The sequence below is a fragment of the Myxine glutinosa genome, chromosome 10, assembly GCF_964187855.1.
Source record: "Myxine glutinosa chromosome 10, kmMyxGlut1.1, whole genome shotgun sequence".
NCBI lineage: Eukaryota > Metazoa > Chordata > Myxini > Myxiniformes > Myxinidae > Myxine > Myxine glutinosa.
Window position 1 is genome coordinate 94559265 of NC_136270.1, and position 24487 is coordinate 94583751.

At 41.6% G+C, this 24487-nt stretch overlaps 1 protein-coding gene and 1 long non-coding RNA gene across 4 annotated transcripts in view; both read right to left on the reverse strand.

The window, feature by feature from the left end:
* LOC137433946 (uncharacterized) overlaps positions 1 to 24487 on the reverse strand; it is a 737502-nt gene that overhangs the window by 345967 nt on the left and 367048 nt on the right. The window lies entirely within an intron of this gene.
* LOC144894115 (olfactory receptor 52N2-like) overlaps positions 1 to 24487 on the reverse strand; it is a 49877-nt gene that overhangs the window by 7389 nt on the left and 18001 nt on the right. The window contains exons 2-3 of the mRNA XM_078786203.1: positions 16915 to 17605; positions 16647 to 16773 (exon numbers count right to left, since the gene is read on the reverse strand). Coding sequence (XP_078642329.1) covers positions 16647 to 16773; positions 16915 to 17605 — 818 coding nt within the window. The remainder of the gene's footprint in view (positions 1 to 16646; positions 16774 to 16914; positions 17606 to 24487) is intronic.

Sequence of the window (24487 nt, forward strand, 5' to 3'; positions counted from 1 at the left end):
CTACGGTTCCAATACAGACCTATCGTCTGGGAGACTCAAGGCAGACGGCTGCCGCCATGCATTGGCAGATCACGAGGTTCTCCTCCAGGCCTACTTGTGCTTTTTGCAAGAAACCTGGACACTTGATGTCCCGATGTTATGCTATGGAAAGGCAAAATCAAGAGCAGAGTCAGACTAGTACAACTCCGAATGCAATGGCAAATGTGAGAAATCGCCCTCAAAAGGGTTACCAACCATTTATTTCAGAGGGGTTTGTGTCATTGGATGGAGACTCGACTAACCAGAAACCGGTTAGGGTATTGAGGGACACAGGAGCACATCAATCTTTGATGCTTGAAGGCATTTTGCCATTGTCAGAGAAGACGGCAACTTGTGTTACTGTTCGTTTACAGGGGGTTGGTGGCTGTGTTAAAGCTCCACTTCATGTCATCCACTTAGAGTCTGATTTGGTGTCAGGACCGGTCACCATAGGTCAACGAGCCACTCTTCCTGTAGAGGGAGTATCTTTTGTTATCGGGAATGATTTGGCCGGTGGTCAAGTTTCTGGTAACCCGATGTTTGTTAAAAAGCCTAGTATGTAAAGTAACGCTACACAAGTCAGGGATGGAGGCAAGGTTGGCAAGTTCTTTGTCGGTGGACTGAACTTCAAAACAAAGAAAGATGTTCTGGCCTCTGTCTTCGGCAAATATGGCCCGCTTTTGGAAGTGCTGCTGATAAAAGACAGGGAGACACAAAAGTCAAGAGGGTTTGGCTTTGTCACGTTTGAAAACACAAAGGACGCCAGAGATGCAGAAAAGGATCTGAATGGCAAGGAGTTGGAGGGTCGAACCATCACAGTGGAGAAGGCATTTCCTCGGTGTCGAGGGGGCTAAAGATGAGGACAACGTGGAGGTAGTTTTGGTGGTGGCCGCAATCGATATTACTATGGAGGCTCCCAGAGTTACGGCAGCTCCCAAAGGAATGATTATCAGGGTAGTGGCTGAGAAGGAGACCGCTATTCATGAGACTACAGCGACAAGCGGTCCAACCGTGATTATTATGAAAGTTAGGAAGAGTTGAAGCACTGAATGCTGCGGAGCAGCCGAGCCAAGATTCCTACACGGACTAACCGTGAACGCCACGTTCCTATAGGCGTCCATGTAGTGAACTTTCCTGCACGGATTAACTGTGAACTCCACATTCCTAAAGGCGTCCATGTAGTGAATACTTCCAGGCCTCACCACCCAACAACCATGAAACCTGGTTCTCAGCTCGGCCTCCCGGGAAAAGAGCTGTAGATTTGCTTGACTTTGGATTTTTGATCACTACCCCTTAACCTTCATTCAAAAGAAACTAAAAGTAACAAATCATAGGGTGATGAGATGGAGTTTGGCTTTGCAGGAGTCCAACTGGAAAATTGAACATGTAAAGGGCAGGGACAATGTCGTGGCTGACGCTTTGTCCAGAGTGAATTAACTTTGGAAATCTCTGTGGGTTGTTCGAAGTTTTGTTGCTTTATTTTTGGGGAATATTGAGTATTGTTGCTCACGGGAATTGATGATTTGGGTTGTGAGTGTACTTTTATTTGTTTAGAGAGTTTGCCTGCAAAGAAAGTTTTTTCTGTGTTCAAACTTTCTTTCTTGAGGGGGGGGGAAGTGTTACGGATTCGTCACTTCTGATGTTGTGGTTTTCATCCACTTGAAGCATTTCTGGTTATGTATTATTATTGTTGGGTTTTGAAGGAAACGGCGATTATTGTTGTTAAAATGTAAGGTTATTGTTGTTAAAAGGCAAAAAGGGTTAATATATTAAATGAAACAGGAAACCGGATCCAGAACCGGAAGACGACGAGGGTGAAGAAGAAGAAGGTGTGGTGAGAAAAGTGGGACAAGACGCGTGGCTTCCAGCTCCGTAGCGAGCGTTATTGAACGAAAGTCGCGAGTGAGCTTCGAGTTTCCTTGAAAGGAGCTTCCTGCGATAGGTTTTATCGCTAGAGGATTGAGAAACCTGCGTAGTCAGGTTTAGGCGTTGAGATTCTGAAGAATCCTCGTCTGGTCGCTTCGCCTCAAGTAAGAGCCGTCGGCCATTTTGACCCTCACGCTTCACTCACCAAAAAAGGTTTTTGCTACGCGTCAGCTTTTCTCACCATCCTGTCGTCTGTCGGGGATGTGTGTGCGCAAACGCGGCGTTTGAGGATTACATTGCAGTTCGCTGATTGAACTGTGAACGTGTACATCTGGAGGGGGCCTTTGGGACTTCCCATCCCGCTGCCAGTTTACCTTTGATTTGGACCACGTGACTCTCTACGCTTTGCCTACGCCTCATTACTCACCTCATCGCCTCATTGTCTCATCACTACTCGGAGGAGGGAACACCTTTGAGTTATAGAGACATTGAGGAGTGTTTTTTTTGACTCACTTGGAACGCAGTGAGTTATCTGCCTTTAGCTGACATTACGTGTTCCTCTATGATCTCCTGGTCTCGGTACACCTCCGAACCCCGAGAGGAGCCACGGAAGAAAAATATGTTACTCTGTGTTAGAAATCAATATTGAAACCACACCAATGATTATAAATGAACCAATAATATATTGAAAATCACACAGGAATAATGGTACAACAAATGGCAATTAAGAGTGCACTCTATATACCATCAATAAAGTCAGAACCCACTGCTCCCAGCGAGTGAAAAGGACACTCCTCAATGTCTCTATAACCTTTTCCAAGGGGAATGTGATTCGCTCCAGCGGTCGCTAAAACGATATCCAGTCGAAGCCCGAATCTCGCTCTCCAGTCGATATTCGAATCACGTACAGTTGACAATGGTGATCACCCCGCCGAAACTGTACAACGGCGCCATTCAGAGGGGCACCTTCACCACTCACTCAGCGAACGGCAACGTAATTGGAGACGAAGCGGTCGCACACACACATCCCTGACAAATGGTAGGTTGTTGGGGTGAAGATGACACAAGGCAAAACCTATGTAGGTGTCCGAAGCGCGGGGTTCACAATGGCCGACGGCTCTTACTTGAGCTGATGCGACTAGGCGAGGATTCGTCGAAATCTCAGCGCCCAAATCTGACTACGCAGATTTTTCACTCCAGTGATAATTCCTGTCGCCGGATGTCCCTTCAAGGAACTCAAAATTCCCTCGCCACTGTTGGTAGACCAGCCTCGCTATATCCTTGACGTCACGCGTCTTCTCCAACTTTGCTCGCTACCTCTTCCGGTGCACGATTTCCTGTATCATTTTAAGTTAACCTTTTTAACTTTAGATAGCTGTTCCTGAATAATAAACCTTTTGAGAATAATAATAATACATAATATCAGAAACATGTCAAGTGGGTGAAAACCACAGCAGCGGAAGTGACGAATCCGTAACACTGATGGTACCATCATAAGATGTATGAAGTGTACTTTTGATTGCTATTGGTTGTAGCGTTATTCTGGTGTGATTTTCAATACAAGATTTGTTTGTTTATAATCATTGGTGTGGTTTCACTATTGATTTATAACACAGAGTAACATATTTTTCTGCCGTGGCTCCGCTCGGGGCTCGGAGGTACATTGTGACAAGGGGGTCAGGGAGGAGCACGTAACATGTAACAGTGCACATAGATTAATACTTGTTGGGGCCAGAATTGATTGGAGATGATGATGTGAATGATTGGCTGGATGTCTTGGACAGTATCATCGATGAAAAGATTGCTCAGGTCGAACAGAGTCTGGGGAATGAGGTGAGTCGGTCCGTCACATATCCCCAGGATGAGATTAAAGTGACCGAGGGGACCCTCACCACGAGCTATAATTGGGTACAGTAGGCTCCGAAATTGGATACCCAGCAGGGGGTGTTTTGGCTCCGAGCTGGATTCGGACATGGAAGAGTCAGAAGATAGAGCCTTAGAAAAGCTGGTCCCCACAGAGATTTTGGAACAGCTGCATGGTGAAGGGGCAGAGGAACCCGAAGAAGGGGTTGTTACCTGCAGCTGCGGTTGGACACACGAGGCTAAAATTTTTAAAAGGAAATCTTAATTGAAATTTTATATGGGAATTTGATTTGGGGCAGCCGTGGCAGGAGTTGGTCCCTGGCCTGCAGAATTCGGAGAGGTCATTGAGGTCGGCCTCGGTGAAAATTTGCCCTTTTGGAAATTGGGGTATGCCAGCCAGCTTGGGGCTGTGCTGGCAGGATTTAGACGTGGGGCCTGACCATGGGTGTCATGTTATGGCATGGCCTGGGGCCCACAGGGGGTCTGGTGGAGTGTGGAATCCCTTGTCCATCGGGGCGCCGTCCGAGTGTGTGTCTCGGGCCGGCCCGGTTGCCTGGTTGAGGTTAGGACCTCCGGAGGGGGTGGGGGGGGGGGGTCTGAGGTGGCTTCTCACAAGCACCTGGTATGGTGTATCATGAGGACCACTAGGGGGAGGTTTTGTGGGTTGCGCTTTGGTGGCAGCACCACGAACGACCAACAAGGGCCTGATGTGGTGACCGCACAGGCATGCAGCCTGACAGGCTCTCCCTGAGACTCTGAGACAGCCAGCATGTGGTGACCTGCCATGCTGTGCTGGTCTATGGATGCAAGGCGAACCGCATGGACAGGGACGGATTATAGCCCACCCGACAACTATGGGGGCATCTCTGGAACGTGATGGCGTGAGCCTGACCTGCCACAGATGATCTGTTGTGATTTGTGGACTCTCGGCTTGGGAAGAGAGCCATGGGATGGAATCGGGAAATTTGGAACAAGCCGAGCAAATGGGGCCATGCTCGGCTGGCAAGTGTATGGAGAATGGGTAATCATGTGGGTTAGATGCAAAATTTAAGGGTGAATTTTGTGAGTTGGCCAGGATGGACATTGTAACGTTGGTGCGTCATCCGAGTTCTGTGTGGAACAGACGGCGAGTGGATGGGCGCGGCCTGCTCGCTTCGTGCCCGGCGGCTGGAGGAGCGAACTGCGGACTGAGGCCTGCGTTTACCCACGCAGAGGCGCGGGACCTGTGATAATTCCCGATGGTGTTCAAGAGCCGCTCGGAGCTAAATACACAACATTTTTACTTTTGTTCTTTTATATTTCCCCGAGTGTTCCATCATTGACTGAATGCCTCGGAGTGTTAGGCTTGCTCGGCTAATCCATCCCCAGGGGTGTTCACCCCGGGAACGTGACAATATACCTGTCAGCAATGGGTGTGGCTGAAATAGCCGAATCCACTAATTAGAAGGGGTGTCCAGTGTCCACATAATTTTGGTCATGTTGTGTATGTATTTCTTTGGTTTGCAGTGGAACAAAACAAAAAAAGCTGAAAAAATGGATAAATCTTCATTTATTCCACGCGGAAATCCTAAAATGGCCCGGACAATAATACTGGCACCTTTTAGAGGTTGTTCGAAATAATTAGATTTCAAGCAGGTGATTTTCCTTTACTTTGGAATTGAACTCACCCGTGGTGAGTTGCAGGTGCCTGCAATATAGAAATCACTCATTCAACCCGTTTGAATTGAGAAAAGTAGTCAATCTTCTGTTTTGTGTCACTGTGTGTACCGCGATGAGCATGGAGAAAAGAAAGAAAACCAGAGAATTGTCTCAGGAGGTCAGACACAAGATTGTAGCCAAGCATGGACAATCTGAAGGCTACAAGTCCATCTCCAAAGACCTTGATGTTGCTGTGTCCACCATATGCAATGTTATCCGGAAGTTTAAGTCCCATGGCACTGTAAACAACCGCCCTGTACGTGGCCGCAAGAGAAATGTTGATCGAAGGTTGCAGCGAAGGATTGTTCGAATGGTGGAGAAAGCACCTCGATAAACTGCCAAACAGATTCAAGCTGACCTTCAGACACAAAGTACAACAGTTTCCACTCGCACCATCCACCGCCAACTCATTGAAAGGGGGTTGGTTCAATGGTAGTAGACCGAGGAGGACCCCACTGCTTTGAGAGAGACAAAAGAAAGCCCGACTGGAGTTTGCAAAAACACACCTGAACAAGCCAAAGTCCTTCTGGGAGAATGTCCGGTGGACAAATGAGACCAAATGAGAGCTTTTTGGAAAAGCACATGATCTCTATGTTTACAGAAAACAAAATTAAGCCTTCAAAGAAAATATCACCTTCCTGATAGTCAAACATGGAGGAGGTTCAGTGATGTTTTGGGGTTGCTGTGCTGCCTCTGGCACTGGGTGCCTTGAATGTGTACACTGTATATGGCATCATGAAATCAGGAGATTACGAAGGCATTTTGGAGCCAGTGCGTTGTTCATTTGTTCAACCCAGTGTCAGAAAGCTGGGTCTTCGTCGAAGGTCATGGTTTTGGCAGCAGGACAATGACCCCAAACACACTTCAAAAAGCACACAGGAATGGTTTAAGACAAAACGCTGGACTGTTCTGAAGTGGCCAGCAATGAGTCCAGATATAAATCCCATTGAACACCTGTGGGGAGATCTGAAAACAGCAGTTGGGAGAAGGCACCCTCAAATCTTGGAGAACTGGAGCAGTTTGCACAAGAAGAGTGGGACAAACTACCAGTAGAGAGGTGGAGGAAGCTCATTAATGGTTATAGGAAGTGCTTGACTGCAGTTATTTTGTCCAAATGCTGTGCTACCAAATATTAAGTCCAGGGTGTCAATCGTTTTGTCAATGCCATTTCTTTTTATGCCTCCATCCCCGAATGTGGCCGGAGGAATTATGTTTTCGTGTTGTCCGCCTGTCCGTTCGTACGGGCTAATCCTCGTTTTTCTCAGCAACCACATATCCAATTGGGACGAAACTTTCAGGGTAGGAGTGACACCCATGCAGAATGTGTTTATGATAATTGTGACTGGAAAATGTGAAACCTGGCACTTTGTCAAGTACTCCCAATGGGGGAACAAAAGCATGATAATGATTACATCAAAGGTGAAGTGGTACACTAGGCAAAAACGTTTTAATTAAATTCCTTATCCTAAAAATCTGAAATTGTATGCACATGATCTATGACCCATTTGTATTGTGAGTTGTGAGTTATTTGAAAAAAGTGCAAGGGTGCCTATATTTTTGGCCACGGCTGTACATCAATGATTTGGAAAGAGGAGATAAGAGTTGACTTTCTAAATTTGCAGATTGGTGGTTGAAGGGAGGTGGGGAGGTGATCAGATTCAGAAAGATCTTGTTGCTTCAATTGATTGGGTAAAATATTGGCAGATGCAATTTAACATCAGGAAATATTTTGGAGTGGAGTTATGGAAGAGACACACACACACACACACACACACACACACACACACACACACACACACACACACACACACACACACACACACACACACACACACACATACATATATATTGTAGCGGATCTCGAGCCTGTCGACGTACTGAGGGGGGATTGAGCACTGCTCCCCCTTGAGCTTCGAGTCCACGAGGCCGCCACCCACTCTACACTCGTGGGGGCGGATTGCTGAGCAATTCCAGCCGCCAAACCCGCAGCGAGCGTGTGGAAGGGTCTCCGGTCACAACCCGGGTACCTTCGATACACACGCCGCCGCGAGGACAGGGGCTGGACCTCACACGAGTCACACTGGTCTTTAACACCGATCGGTTTGCGTGTCACGTAACTCGTGCCGTTAATAACTATGAACCATATCGAGCGGTTTTAAATCGTGCAATGTGAGGCCAATGGTGAAGGGACGAAAACGGCCAAGTTGGAAACAAGCACATATTTATTCACAAATGTACACTAGTGAGAGAAAAGAGACACAGAAGAGAAACTTAACAGTCCTTACTTATGTTTCCCAGACAAGGGCCCTCTGACTCGTTCGGGGAAGGGGCGGAAGAAGAGGACGCGCACAAATTGCGGCCACTTAGTGCAGCTCGCCCTGGACGACTCGTTGGGCGTTTCCGCCAAGGATGTTCGCAGCAGGGACGTCGACCTCAGACGTGCATGAACGGGAATCCACGCAGTGTGTCCCAAAGCCAGCGAGGCAAAAAGCACACGTGCAGGTAGTCCAGGCAAAGGTCGTCAGAGTCCAGGGAGCGCGTTCAGAGAGAGCGGGGGCAGAGAGAGCGAGCAAATCCAGAGAGAGTTCGTCCTGCCTGAGCCTGAATCCCAAGAGAGAGCGGGGGCAAAAGAGAGACCAGAGCCAGGGAGGACAGGGGCAGCAGAGAGAGAGAGAGTTCGGGGGTCCGGGCCGGGTCTTATATCCTCCCGGAGCCCCACTAGAATGTTCCACGGGCGTCCACTGGCCACCGGGGGTCATGTGTCGTGATAGCCCCTCATCAGTCCCTCACCTTAGCTCTCATTGGCCACCGTTGCTGGCCACTCCCCTTTAGCTCTCATTGGCCGCCGTTTCTGGCCACTCCACTTTAGCTCCCATTGGCTGTTTGCTGCTTACCAGCCGCACCCTCTGGCTCCTCCCTCGGGCCTCCTCGACTTGTCCTAGGCCCCCCACATGGCATTCCAGGCTCCAAGGGGCCTACCCTTGCTTTACCTGCCTCAACGCATACGAACACTGGGAAGGAGACGATACTTCACATTTAATAAGAAATAACTGGCTAATTGAGGCTACATGTTGTGGTGCAACTAACTAAAAGGGGGGTTGCCTTTATTCCAAAAAGCACAACACTATCCCCCTCTCTGACCAGACTCGTCGAGAGTCGACCTCTGTTGGAACGACCGGTAGAGTCTGGCATTCAATTTACTTTTACCTTTTTTTTTTTTTTTTTTTTTTTTGTATACAAGATCGAGGCTCGTGAAAGAGCTAACAATAATCACAAAAAAGACAAACCGACACACAAAACACAAAAAAACAAGGGGAGCGGCAGACAAGATGGGGAGAGAGGGGGAAGGACACAAACACAACATTTGAGAGCAGGGACATCGGGAGGACTTGGGGGGAAGTGGGAGAGGAATAAAACATATGAACGCTGCAAGGACTCTGGGGTGAATTACCGGGGGTAGAAAAGATCAAGGTTTTCGATGGGGGAAGATAAGAGATGGTGGTGAACAGCTGTTTTAAAGACCTGGAGGGAGGAGTGGGATTGAATGGAGTGGGGGAGTTTGTTCCAGAGGCGGGAGAAAAGGGGAATGAAAGAGTGAAGGTGAGCAGAGAGCCTAGACTTTGGCAGTTTAACAATAAGAGGGTTGCAGGCAGATCTTGTGCGACCTGAAGGAATATTTGGGGGACAGAGCACAGAGAGAGCTGGGGGAGCAAGGCCAGAGAGGAGTCGGTAGAAGACAGAAAGACCACCAACCTGCCTGCGGTGAGTGAGTGAAAGGCCCTCGGAGTTGACTACATCGCAGGAGATTCCAATGATTCTGAAAGCTTTGGCCTCAACAGCGTGAAGCCGAGCAAGGTGTGAGGCAGGAGCACCAGCCCAGAGGGGGGAACAGTATTCCATTGAGCTGCGGATGAAAGCCTTGTATGTGGTGAGGAGCTCAGGTGTGCCAAGGAAGGACTTCGCACGACGGAGGATGCCCAGTCGGCGACTGGCTTTGGAGGCCAGCTTGGAAATGTGGTTTTCCCAAGAAAGATCATGGCAGATAGTGAGACCCAAAAGCTTGAGCGACAGAACTTCTTGGAGAGGATTGTTGAGAAAGTAGATGGGAGGGTTGTCCAGTCGGTCCTTTCGGAGAGACATTGTAAGAGTGTGAGATTTGTCAGGATTGAAAGACATGTTCCACTTGTTTGACCAGTCTGTGATTTTGTCCAGGTCTGCAGAGAGTGAGGAGGCTGCAGACTGCCGATCTGAGGGATGAGGAATGGAGCGGCAGATAGTGGAGTCATCAGCAAAGAGATAGAGAGGATTTTCCAGAGAGTCGGAGAGGTCATTGATGAAGACCAGAAATAGCACAGGGCCCAGAACACTGCCTTGGGGAACTCCAGCCAGAACAGGAAGGGAAGATGAGAGAAATCCATTCAGGGCCACACGTTGCCTACGACCAGAGAGGAAATCCGCAAGCCATGAGTGGAGATTTCCCTGAATACCATAGGAGGTGAGTTTGGTGAGCAGAGCTGGGTGCCAGACTGTATCGAAGGCACGTGATATGTCAAGTGAGACAGCTCTGATTTCCTGTTTGGCATTGAGGACCTCCATCCATTGTTGAGACAGCAGAAGCAACATGTCCAGAGTAGAATGACCTGGTCTGAATCCAAATTGATGATCAGAGATCAAGCCATTGGAGAAGAGGAAGGATTTGATATCTGAAGCAATGATGGATTCCATGACTTTGCTGATAATTGGGAGCAGGCTGATTGGTCTGTAGTTGCAAGGATCTGTTTTTGCACCTTTTTTGTGTAAAGCGGTAATGTTTGCTGATTTCCAAGATGCTGGCAGATGACCTTGAGCAAAAGAGAGGGTGAACTAATACACCTTTAATGTGACACAGAGAGGTCACCTTTAATGTCACCTTTAATGTGACACATAGATGTAATCCCCCAAATATTTATTCTAACCCATGTGTGCGACATTCTTCACACTAGATATGTCCCTCCTAATGCGTTAAGCAGCTACTCCATCAGACTCACAACCACAACGATCCGAGTATTTCCGGAATTTTGTAAACTAAACACATAGCCAGTGGGCACATTCTTATATTCACAAGCACAGAACTTAACCTTTATTTACAATACTACGACCCAGTACCTGCACTTTGAGGAAAGAAATTGGAGGAAGGAAATCAAGGCACTTGCTGCGTGCATCTTGCATCTTCTTGTCTTGTGTGTGTGGGCTAACAAAAAACCGGCTGGCCCTGACCGGCATACAGGCCATTTGAAACATCAGGGCCATCTAAATCTTGACATCTTCACAAATGGCACACAATTGCACACACTTTTTTTTTATTTGCCAGCAGGGCCACTCGTCACGTGGTCCAACTGCGTGGCGTCAGTGCCACTCAACAGGTGGTCCGAAGCTGCAAATTGACTTGGCAGCAAGATGCTGCACAGCAGAGGTGCGGGGGCACAAGGCTTGTGGTCCAGAGGTGCAAATGACGTGGCATCAAGGTGCTGCATAGGTCGGCCTCCAAATGGTTCTGGGGCGGGGAGGGACGACAAGGCGCAACAATCAAAAGGAAAAGCAGACAGTGGCAAATGAAAAACAAGGTGACCAGGCACCACCATACATGGTGTGGTGCGAGGGACGCGGCAGAGTGAGCGGAGCAAGCTCGTCCCTAACCGTCCCTACCCCCCCCCCCCCCACTGTTGGCTACACTACCCTAGCCCCCCTTGTATTTACAATTCGTCTTTCCGTCTTGTCTCCCATATCCCCCTCTAACTCCAAATTCGTCCCCAAATCCCTCCCAGGAAGGAAGGGATGGAACAAAACAATGTCCCACTCACGTCATGATGCGTCTCACTACCCAAACGGCTTACAGAGCATTGGTGTGAAGCTCGTCCTCCTCGGTGAATGGCTGTGGATGGTGCGAAGGGATCTCATATCCTAACTGCACTAATAGCATTACTCATTTAAACTACCCGGGGTCGTACCCTGCCAATCGGCCTCTTTAAACTATGTGGTTCTAAGAACCCGAATTCCCATTGCCCACACTGTGGTGCCCTCCTGATTTGGGTCTCACCCAACGAATTTTCTCACTGTGCCCTCGCACAATTTCGGGGCTGGGTCATGTGGCTCCACCAGCAGGTCTACCTACCTGTGCTCCTCCGTCACTGAAGCCGCCTCCCGAGCTTGCCTGTTCCTTACAACTACTCTAACTGGGGAAGGCCCTCCCTGGCACTTATCCCTCGATGCCCACCTTGGCATTGGGCAACCCAGGTCCTTCCCTTGGATCCGAGGGCCCCACTCACTCACTAACCTAACCGGCTCCCAGAGCCTACCTGCGGCCTTACCTGGCTGACGAGCTTCCAGTGATGGAGTGCCTCAATAATCACACTCACCAATTAAGCCACACGCCCAGACATGTCACTGTCTCCTGCACCTCACAAAACACTACTTTCCACTACCCGCACCACAGGTGTCAATATCCACGCAATTTACCTATGCCCTCTACCTCGCTTTCAACTATCCCCCCCCCCCCAGACTTTCGTGAATGGGTTCCACTCCCCCCATTCAATCCTTCGCACCATGCATTCCACACCAATTATTCCACACCATTTATCTTGCACACCATTTATTTCCACACACCTCAACACAATTCAAGCCACACTACAACACAACTCTGTTTATTCTCACTCACACAGCATCATCAAACACACAGCATCATCTATCTACCTAATTTCCCCTGCACTCGTGCTTCCCTCGTTGTCCCTTTAAACTATGCACACCCTTTTTTTTAAACCACCTAAACTCGCTACGTCCCCTCTACAGTTCAGGTGTCACTACTTACATCTCAGTCCCTACTGTCTTTCTAAATCCCGATCATTATCCTAGCCCTCCCTCGGCTAGCTTCGGTGCCCAATGGAGGTAACTATTGATGGCCCCTCCATGGGCCTAACACTGCCATCCCCCTAAACTAATGCTCATGGGCCCCCCCATGGGAGGAATGGTCACACTACCATTCCCCCACGTGGGGTGCACTACTGTCCCCAGTCCTCGAGACTATGAGACCCCATCTATGCAGGTACCTTGTCACAGCTCGGCCTCGAAGGGCCGAGGATATATTTATGTACCCTCGAAGTATTCACTTACATTTTCGGAATCAGCGTTCAATTCCATATAGGTGAGTGTATTTTGAAGCATGTGTGACTTCAAATAAAATTGTAAGCCAGGCAAACGTTCGTTTCATTCCTTAGGGATACAACATGTAAAACTGGCCCAAACGTGAAAACAAAACTCGCTCATTTTAAGTCGTACGAGCTAATGCGACCACTCATTATTCTGGGAAGAATCCTGTGCACATTCTGGTCACTCTTATAAGTCACCGAAGTCTTTATAAGTTCATCAAATACTGACACCGCGATTGACATTCGCTGAGGTAAATGATTATATCTCTTTGAGGTTAAAAATAAAAACAGTTTTAAAGCATTATACGTATCAAACGATACATTTTATGAAACGGGGAAACCTAATACACACATTGGTGGTTTTAAAATGACAGAATATGTCTTTATTAGAAAAAAAAAACCTTGAAGACGACGCTGCTAACAAAATACACCACTCTAACGCATAACCACGAGTTTAAACTACACTTACAACAAATATGAAAACTATTTTCATATCACAATGTTAAATATAGAATATATAGAAGATAATGTGGAAAAAAAAAATGAGCCCTATCTTCCAATGGTAAACAATCCTTCAAAAAATTCCTGGATCCGGAATAATATCCTGAGCTTCACCAAAAACTAATCAATTCTTCCTTATCCAAAGGGCAATCATCCCACCAACTTTCATCCAAATCCGTTCAGAACTTTTCCAGATATCTTGTTCACAAACACACACACACACACACACACACGCACACGCACACACAGACGGACACGATCGAATGTATTACTCCCTGGCGGGAGTAATCACAACGAGAACGACACTCGGTGGAGTGCAAACCTCCGCCCTGCTGAACAGTTTGCATTGTACTGTATATCCCACTGCGAGACCAGATCTGGATTCAGACCTGAACCAAAGTCTATCGGCTGGTTCTCATCACTTTCCCAACTCATCCACCGAGTTTTGTCACAATTCATCCATAACCTTTTGAAATATCATGCTATATATAGTTTTTGCCCGATCACTCGATGATGAAGAAACACTTAAACAATTCTCGAATGCAGATGTTCCCCAAAATCTAATCATTTCGTACTTGTCACACACCCAACATCTCCAGCACATTTCGTCCGAATCTGTCCAAAACTTTACGAGATATCCTGTTCACAGAACGAAACACAAACAGACAGGGGTGACAACACAAGCTCCATCCACCTTCGGTAGCAGAGGTAATAATAGTGACGTAATTGAATCGTTTCCACTCTTTCAAGAACCCAGTTTTGTCAGTCTTACTTTTCCATCTTGAATGAACATTTCCAACTCGACCCAACCTCACTGAAGAGGTTTGATACTCATGGAGAGAATAAATATTGGTCTCGTGACGTCATTTGAATCAGTTATGTTTAAGATTCCAATTCAATGCTGTCTTGTCAAAACTCCTTTCTACAGGATTGGACACTTTATATAATTAACAAATTTCTCCCATAATATTACAATATCTCAATGATGTCGCTTGTACAAATTTGTCAAATATGTAACGCACTTCAATGTTATAAAAGAGCATTTAAGCGATATGAATGTCACAAGTTCTCAAACATCAAATACAGCTTTGCATCCTCGTGGATATATCAACACTAACAGCATTTACTGATTTAAAAGCGAAGAGTTGTCTGATAATTCACTTTCACAATGTGAGATGGGTGGAAATGGATGCAATGTCCTGGTGTTTGCTCAGATTTAATTTAATTTTGTTCATTCACATGATTAGATTTGCCTGTTTGTTTTGGTGTTTACGTCTCATTGACTGTTTCGCTGTTCCCTTGTTTCTCATGTCAAATCATTTGGTTCATTATCCACTCTGGTGCTTTCCCTTTCCACATTCACTTCTCGGTATTGAAAATAAATTCGGTCTCCCAGAAACGGTTGGGTTATTTAGACTTTGGCAAAGCATCACGAAGATTGCTGTAATTTAAGGTAAAGTCATATATACCTGAACACAGTTGAAACGAGGGAAACACACCAACAGAAAGTTAAAGGAACACAACAGAGGGACATTTGAAGGAAAAACGACCGAGGGGAAGAAACTTCTACATGAAAGCATCTGAGGTCATAAAAATGGACGATTTACACCTGTAACATGAATGAACTCAGGAGTGCAACACTTTATCTCTGCTTTCTTCAAACTCCAAAACTGAAGTAGAAACAATTTCACAGAGTTATTGGTTCTTCATTGTTGTTTTTTCGTATGTAGCCTGTAGCTGCTGGTTGCATCATTTTTAGTTTGGTCGCACCGTTGTGCCTCCGATGCAGTGCCCCTGTCACCACCAGTAATTTGTAACTCATTTTGACGACCTCGGAAAGATCACGGGCTGATTCAACCCGCTTTGTTTTATTTCAACGGGACGACAGGGGCTCAAATTCAAGACCCAAAGATCCAAAGACATCAACCTTAACCTTGAAGCCAACACCAGGCTGGTTCTTCATTAATTTTAGTGATTAATTTTACAGAAAGTAATTTTACAGAGTTGTTGGTTCTTCATTACGGTATTTCCTTCAAACTGTTTCTATAATTGTTCATTTCTACCTGTGTACATTGGTGTTTCTTCTGTCGTTCCGGTGTTTCTTCTTCTCTTTTTCCAGAAGCTCTTGAAATTTGACGATTTTATGTTTTGTTGATCTGGGACGTTTGAAACATCAAATCTGTTCAATATCCATAAATGCTTTAACCATTTGAGTTTTAATGTTTGAGACAAGTAAAACGTCGTCATTTCCACAATCAGCACCTGGTAAGGTTCCAACAATCCAACATTTTAAACAAGTTTCAACAATCCGACTCCGTCTGTTTTGAATCATGATATTGTCAATATAGATTTTCTTTTGACCCTTTGTTGAAGTCTAAATAAGTTACAAATCTGTATTTCTACTGCTATATATTTGAATCCCACAATTATTCCCACCATGTGGGATTGGCCAGGGAACGCTTTTGTTTTGTTTTGGTCCATTATTTCACAAATGGGATGGTCAGACCTGACATTTGAATGAGGATGATAGGACTTTGTAATTTGTTCAGGTGTTATCGATAACTCACCTGCTCTTCGTGAAAGACACGGTGACATCTTCCACCTCCATCAATGATCAGTGCTGGTGAATTTCTCCTCCGACATTAAAGCCGTGTGTGCATACCTCTTGGGCATCTTGGCTTTCCAAGTAACCCTCCCAAATAGATCACAAAATTACCTTTGTATCCACCATAGGATATCCCTTTGTGAAATATAAAAACCTTTGTGAAATATAAAAACACAACCATACCCTCTCTCCCTCATGCAGTGATTTATTATTTTGTTCGATATTTAATTTTTCTGGTACTGCATGCACCAAAAATACCACTTGAGTGACAAATTTGTTTCAAATGAGATGCGATATTAAATGATTTCGAGCCCAAGAAAATATCTTTCAGAAGAAGCATTTTATCGGTGTATGCACAGATTGTATCCACATTGATGGTGCAGCACAGACCTAACTGGATGGTTATAAATATGAATGTGTATAACAAATCTGCTTTGGAGGATAAAGTAATTTGTGTGCCTATTAACACCATCATTTGGCTACTTTGTACAAACTCACACTTCATAACAAAAACGTTTTGAACAAAATGAGCAGGAAGAGAATGAATTGTTTTTTTTCTGGAGACACAAAAGTGATTGTATTTATAAGTTGCGTTTATTTCATCTGAGAGAAGTTTATCTGATTTTGTTCGTAAAGAATCAACCACAAACCAAAAAATTAAACTTAAAATGTCTTACTATGTTTTTTAAGTTAGAACATAAATTCATTTGCTATCTAAAGTTTTTAGACGAAATCTTTCAAAAGTTTTAATAAGAAATAAAGAAAAATTGTATTCTAATGGTGTTTTTTGTTTTGTACGAAATGAATATGTAGATTTTTATTCATCAGACACACAATTAAGTTGCTTCAAAACAGATGATTGTGAATCAGGATAATTATGCAAGGAGATGATTTTTATTCCTAAAGATTCGCACATTTGTGAATCGCGTGAGGCTGCGGCGGATCTCTGCGGTTCGCACTCCATAGATAATTGGATTGGCGAGAGGCTGAACCAGATAGAACAAGGAATCACTCACGTGTTGTAAATATTGTGGGAAGAAGCTCGAAGACGACATACGCAAGGAAATCAAAAGAAAAATATTGGAGAAAAAAGAGAGTGAAAGTACCAAGCAGTGAGTGACACATGTGTGCAGGGCTTTCCTGTTCCCCTTTGAAGATGGTCCAGAATGTAGGCATACATACAAGATGCGGGTGTACGTGACAACGGACACGGCGATGAGAGTGACAGTGATGAGAGAAGTACATGCAATCCCATATAAACTGTTTATGGTGAAATCTTCACATGAAAGTCTAGCCACAGCCATGTTAATACAACTTACCTTGTGAATCTCTGGATATTTGCAAAATGTTCGTCCAATCAATAATACAAGAAAAATACCAGCAAGCAGAGATGACCAGCAAACAGTGAGCAAGATCACTTTGTGAGCTCTGCTGTTGGTGAGCAGGACATTGTAGCGAAGAGGATGACAAACTGCCAGGAAGCGGTCTGTGGCCATGATGCTGAGTATGTAAGATTGCATCGCTCCAGTGAATGAAATAAACAAGACTTGAACAAAACAGGCAGGTTTTGTAATGATGTTACTTTCATTTATGCTGTACATCAGACGAGGCGTTATTGTTGTACAACCAACAATATCCATGATCAATAAATGAGCGAGGAATATGTAGACCGGTTTGTGTAGCTTTTTTTCACAGAGAATGATCAATATGAGAATCAGGTTCAGTGTGATCGTGACGAGGTAGATGACGAATAAAACACCAAAAGCCCATGGTCTGATGCTTGCCGGCTCCTGGAAGATAGGGGCGAGGAGGAACACGTTGGGTGGCAATGATTGATTTCCTTCAAACATGATGTCCTCCATCAATGCTGTACCTGGAGATAAAAGGGCCAATTACACCAATGAATACATCATGAAAATGTTCCACCTTACACTTCACCAACATAAAAAAAACATTTATATTTCTGGACCATGCATCTGTATCATTGGTTTCCCTTTTTCAATGAACTTTGTCTGAACATCACAATAATTAATTTTTATCACTATAAAATAATAATTACAAAAGTAAATATTGACTCCAACATACGACATTTTGCTTACCTTGTGCGGTGTACTTTAAGATCACACTGCTTACAATTTAATCATTTATATAGATCGTGGAAGAGGGTTTAAAATACAATCACCACAAGAAGTAAATGTCACCAGAGAGCATCATTGTAAACATATTTATTCTCTTCAGGGACTTTCAAATTTTTCATCATCAGGGACATGAGCAATATCCTCAGGTGCAGTGAATGACGTCAACTTTCCATCTTTTTGATTGTCTTAGCCAATTCTGAAAGATAAATCTTTGGTTGAAGTTAAAATTGGAATACATATTTATTTCTGTACCAATATTTATGATTCTTTATTATATACGTAAAAAGTTCAAGGTATTCTTTCAACAGCTCTTTATAGGTATTACAGCAATCTCATCGATAAATGACTTGAACAGATTGTTGAGAATACAAATGTGAATTGAAAATGCAAAAATATGTATTGATGGTAAAATACACAGAAGTCTTATTAATGTTCTTGAGCACAATTTACTATCTTTTGACTGTTTCACTGACAGTTTGTTGCACTTGATGTTCTTGGGTTCTGTTTCTGGGTCAGAGCTTGTTGATTTGTTGGGTCTTCCCTCCTTCGTTGAAACTTTTTAAAGCTAAGAATTCCACACCGGTTGGTTCTGTCTGTTTTTCTGTTGTTGTTTCACGCTCTGTTTTTATTTGTGTGTTGAATCAATTCCCCAGTCTCATCCATACATTTGTGGTGTGTATTGTATTGTTTTCTTATTTTCTTTTTTTTTTTTTTTTTTTTCTTTCTTGGTTGTCCGGACGATATCTCAGCCATCCTTTGAGCTAGGAAGCTGAAATTTCGGCACAGTAGTGAGCAAGTCCTTTTTCAAAAACGCTATTTTTTTTTGATTAATCAATTAATTGAGGAGTTATTTAATTATTAGCGATTAATTAAGTACTTATTTAATTAATTAAATTTCCTTTCTCTTCTGACCATTAACTCAGGCACCTTTTGAGTTGGGAAGCTGATATTTGGACATGCCAATGACCAGGTGATTTGGCTGCAAAAGCTATTTTTGATTTATTAATTAATCAATTAATCAATTAATCGATTAATTATTTAACAAGAACAGATACATTCAAAGTACACCGCCCCCATGCCAAATAATTAAATATCCGACAGCGCGGCATTGCCGGGGAGCCTCCGGCGCCCGGAAATACCGCATTGCAGCTCATAGAGGCTGCATTGGGAGGGAGAGGTGTACACTAATTGATTGATTAATTGTATAATTAAAATCAATAAAAGATTATCACAAAATATTTTCTTAATCAATTGGCTAAAAGCATAACTAAACCACAAGTGATTCATCCGAAGATGTATCTTTTAGGAATTTAATTAAATAAGTCAAAAAAAAAAAATTAAATAATTAATTGATTAATCAATAATTAATCAATTAATCAATAAATAATGAAACGATTAAATGATTAATCAATAAATCAAAAATTTTCTACATAGCCACATCACTTGGTCACTGTCATGTCCAAATATTAGCTTCCCAGCTCAAAAGGTGCCTGAGATATTGGCCAAATGAGAAAGAAGATAAATAAATGATTAATAATGAAAATAAATAAATAACAAGTACACATACATTCAAAGTACACCGCCCCATGCCAAATAATTAAATATGCTGCAGCGCGGCATTGCCGGGGCGCCTCTGGCGCCCGGCAATACCGCAGTGCAGCTCATTAAGGCTGCATTGGGAGGGAGGGGTGTACACTAATTGATTGATTAATTGTATAATTAAAATCAATAAAAGATTATCACAAAATATTTTCATAATCAATTGGCTAATCGCATAACTAAACCACTAGTGCTTCATCCGAAGATGTATCTTTTAGAAATTTAATTAAATAAGTCATTTATAAAAAATTAAATAATTAATTGATTACTCAATAAATAATTAATCGATTAATCAATAAATAATTAATAGATGAAATGATTAATCAATAAATCAAAAATATCCTTGATAGCCACATCACTTGGTCACTCATGTCCAAATATTAGCTTTCCAGCTCAAAAGGTGCCTGAGATATTGGCCAAATGAGAAAGAAAATAAATAAATGATTAATAATGAAAATAAATAAATAATAATCATAAAAAAATTAAATTATTAATCAATTTGGTCAGAGAACACATAAACTACCACTATTTCATCAGAATCTGTAACTTAAAAAAAAAAAAATTTTTTGTCATTAATCGAATAATTAAATAATTAATCGATTAATTGATTAATTAATAAATCAAAAATATCCTTTGCAGCCAAATCACCTGGTCATTGGCATGTCCAAATATCAGCTTCCTAACTCAAAAGGTGCCTGAGTTAATAATGGTCAGAAGAGAAATGAAATTTAATTAATTAAATAAGTACTTAATTAAACGCTAATAATTAAATAACTCCTCAATTAATTGATTATTCAAAAAACAAAAAATACCGTATTTGACAAAGGACTTGCTCACTACTGTGCCGAAATTTCAGCTTCCTAGCTCAAAGGATGGCTGAGATATCGTCCGGACAACCAAGAAAGAAAACAAACAAACAAACAACCAAGAAAACAAACAAACAAGAAACCAGAGTGAAAACTGAGTACTCTCTTTCAGCGTGCGTCACTGCCGAGCCCCCTTTGGTGCCCGGCAATGACGATTTGCAATGCCTGGAGATGGCATAGGAAAGGAGCGGTGTACAATAATCATAAGAAAATTAAACTATTAATCAATTCGGTCAGAGAACACATAAACCACCACCATTTCATCAGAATCTGTAACTTAACAAAAATAAAAAATTAGTCATTAATCGAATAATTAAATAATTAATCGATTAATTGATTACTTTATTAATTAATAAATCAAAAATAACCTTTGCAGCCAAATCACCTGGTCATTGGCATGTCCAAATATCAGCTTCCTAACTCAAAAGGTGCCTGAGATAATGGCCAGAAGAGAAAGGAAATTTGATTAATTAAATAAGTACTTAATTAATCGCTAATAATTAAATAACTCCTCAATTTATTGATTAATCAAAAAACAAAAAATACCGTTTTTGACAAAGGACATGGTCACTATTTTGCCAAAATTTCACCTTCCTAGCTCAAAGGATGGCTGAGATATCGCCCGGACAAACAAACAAACAAGAAAGCAAGAAAACAAACAAACAAACAAACAAGTACAGATACATTCAAAGTACACCGCCCCATGCCAAATAATTAAATATGCTGCAGCGTGGCATTGCCGGGGCGCCTCCGGCGCCCGGCAGTACTGCAGTGCAGCTCATTGAGGCTGCATTGGGAGGGAGAGGTGTACACTAATTGATTGATTAATTGTATAATTAAAATCAATAAAAGATTATCACAAAATATTTTCATAATCAATTGGCTAATCGCATAACTAAACCACTAGTGCTTCATCCGAAGATGTATCTTTTAGAAATTTAATTAAATAAGTCATTTATAAAAAATTAAATAATTAATTGATTACTCAATAAATAATTAATCGATTAATCAATAAATAATTAATAGATGAAATGATTAATCAATAAATCAAAAATATCCTTGATAGCCACATCACTTGGTCACTCATGTCCAAATATTAGCTTCCCAGCTCAAAAGGTGCCTGAGATATTGGCCAAATGAGAAAGAAAATAAATAAATGATTAATAATGAAAATAAATAAATAATAATCATAAAAAAATTAAATTATTAATCTATTTGGTCAGAGAACACATAAACTACCACTATTTCATCAGAATCTGTAACTTAAAAAAGAAAATTGTTTTTGTCATTAATCGAATAATTAAATAATTAATCGATTAATTGATTAATTAATAAATCAAAAATATCCTTTGCAGCCAAATCACCTGGTCATTGGCATGTCCAAATATCAGCTTCCTAACTCAAAAGGTGCCTGAGTTAATGGGCAGAAGAGAAAGGAAATTTGATTAATTAAATAAGTACTTAATTAATCGCTAATAATTAAATAACTCCTCAATTTATTGATTAATCAAAAAACAAAAAATACCATTGTTGAAAAAGGACTTGCTCACTATTGTGCCGAAATTTCAGCTTCCTAGCTCAAAGGATGGCTGAGATATCGCCCGGACAACCAAACAAACAAGAAAGAAAGAAAGAAAGAACGAAAACAAACAAACAAACAAACAACCAGAGTGAAAACTGAGTACTCTCTTTCAGCGTGCGTCACTGCCGAGCCCCCTTCGGTGCCCAGCAATGACGATTTGCAATGCCTGGAGATGGCATAGGAAAGGAGCGGTGTACAACAAGTACAGATACATTCAAAGTACACCGCCCCCATGCCAAATAATTAAATATCCTACAGCGCGGTATTGCTGGGGCGCCTCCAGCGCCCGGCAATACCGCAGTGCAGCTCATTGAGGCTGCATTGGGAGGGAGAGGTGTACACTAATTGATTGATTAATTGTATAATTAAAATCAATAAAAGATTATCACAAAATATTTTCATAATCAATTGGCTAATAGCATAAATAAACCACTAGTGATTCATCCGAAGATGTATCTTTTAGAAATTTAATTAAATAAGTCATTTACAAAAAATTAAATAATTAATTGATTACTCAATAAATAATTAATCGATTAATCAATAAATAATTAATAGATGAAATGATTAATCAATAAATCAAAAATATCCTTGATAGCCACATCACTTGGTCACTGTCATGTCCAAATATTAGCTTCCCAGCTCAAAAGGTGCCTGAGATATTGGCCAAATGAGAAAGAAAATAACTAAATGATTAATAATGAAAATAAATAAATAAAAATCATAAAAAAATTAAATTATTAATCAATTCGGTCACAAAACACAGAAACCACCACCATTTCATCAGAATCTGTAACGGATTTTTTTTTTTAATAGTAATTAATCGAATAATTAAATAATTAATCGATTAATTGATTGATCAATAAATCAAAAATATCCTTGATAGCCACATCACGTGGTCACTCATGTCCAAATATTAGCTTCCGAGCTCAAAAGGTGCCTGAGATATTGGCCAAATGAGAAAGAAAATAACTAAATGATTAACAAGTACACATACATTCAAAGTACACCGCCCCATGCCAAATAATTAAATATGCTGCAGCGCGGCATTGCCGGGGCGCCTCTGGCGCCCGGCAATACCGCAGTGCAGCTCATTGAGGCTGCATTGGGAGGGAGAGGTGTACACTAATTGATTGATTAATTGTATAATTAAAATCAATAAAAGATTATCACAAAATATTTTCATAATCAATTGGCTAATCGCATAACTAAACCAGTAGTGCTTCATCCGAAGATGTATCTTTTAGAAATTTAATTAAATAAGTCATTTATAAAAAATTAAATAATTAATTGATTACTCAATAAATAATTAATCGATTAATCAATAAATACTTAATAGATGAAATGATTAATCAATAAATCAAAAATATCCTTGATAGCCACATCACTTGGTCACTCATGTCCAAATATTAGCTTCCCAGCTCAAAAGGTGCCTGAGATATTGGCCAAATGAGAAAGAAAATAAATAAATGATTAATAATGAAAATAAATAAATAATAATCATAAAAAAATTAAATTATTAATCAATCTGGTCAGAGAACACATAAACTACCACTATTTCATCAGAATCTGTAACTTTAAAAAAAAAATTTTTTTTGTCATTAATCGAATAATTAAATAATTTATCGATTAATTGATTAATTAATAAATCAAAAATATCCTTTGCAGCCAAATCACCTGGTCATTGGCATGTCCAAATATCAGCTTCCTAACTCAAAAGGTGCCTGAGTTAATAATGGTCAGAAGAGAAATGAAATTTAATTAATTAAATAAGTACTTAATTAAACGCTAATAATTAAATAACTCCTCAATTAATTGATTATTCAAAAAACAAAAAATACCGTATTTGACAAAGGACTTGCTCACTACTGTGCCGAAATTTCAGCTTCCTAGCTCAAAGGATGGCTGAGATATCGCCCGGACAACCAAGAAAGAAAACAAACAAGTACACATACATTCAAAGTACACCGCCCCCATGCCAAATAATGAAATATCCTACAGCGCAGCATTGCCGGGGCGCCTCTGGCGCCCGGCAATACCGCAGTGCACCTCATAGAGGCTGCATTGGGAGGAAGAGGTGTTCGCTAATTGATTGATTAATTGTATAATTAAAATCAATAAAAGATTATCACAAAATATTTTCTTAATCAATTGGCTAATAGCATAACTAAACCAGAAGTGCTTCATCCGAAGACCTATCTTTTAGAAATTTTATTAAATGTCATTAATAAAAATTAAATAATTAATTGATTAATCAATAAATAATTAATCAATTAATCAATAAATAATTAAGCAATTAAATGATTAATCAATAAATCAAAAATATCCTTGATAGCCACATCACTTGGTCACTCATGTCCAAATATTAGCTTCCCAGCTCAAACGGTGCCTGAGATATTGGCCAAATGAGAAAGAAAATAAATAAATGATTAATAATGAAAATAAATAAATAATAATCATAAAAAAATTAAATTATTAATCAATTTGGTCAGAGAACACATAAACTACCACTATTTCATCAGAATCTGTAACTATAAAAAAAAAGATTTTTTGGTCATTAATCGAATAATTAA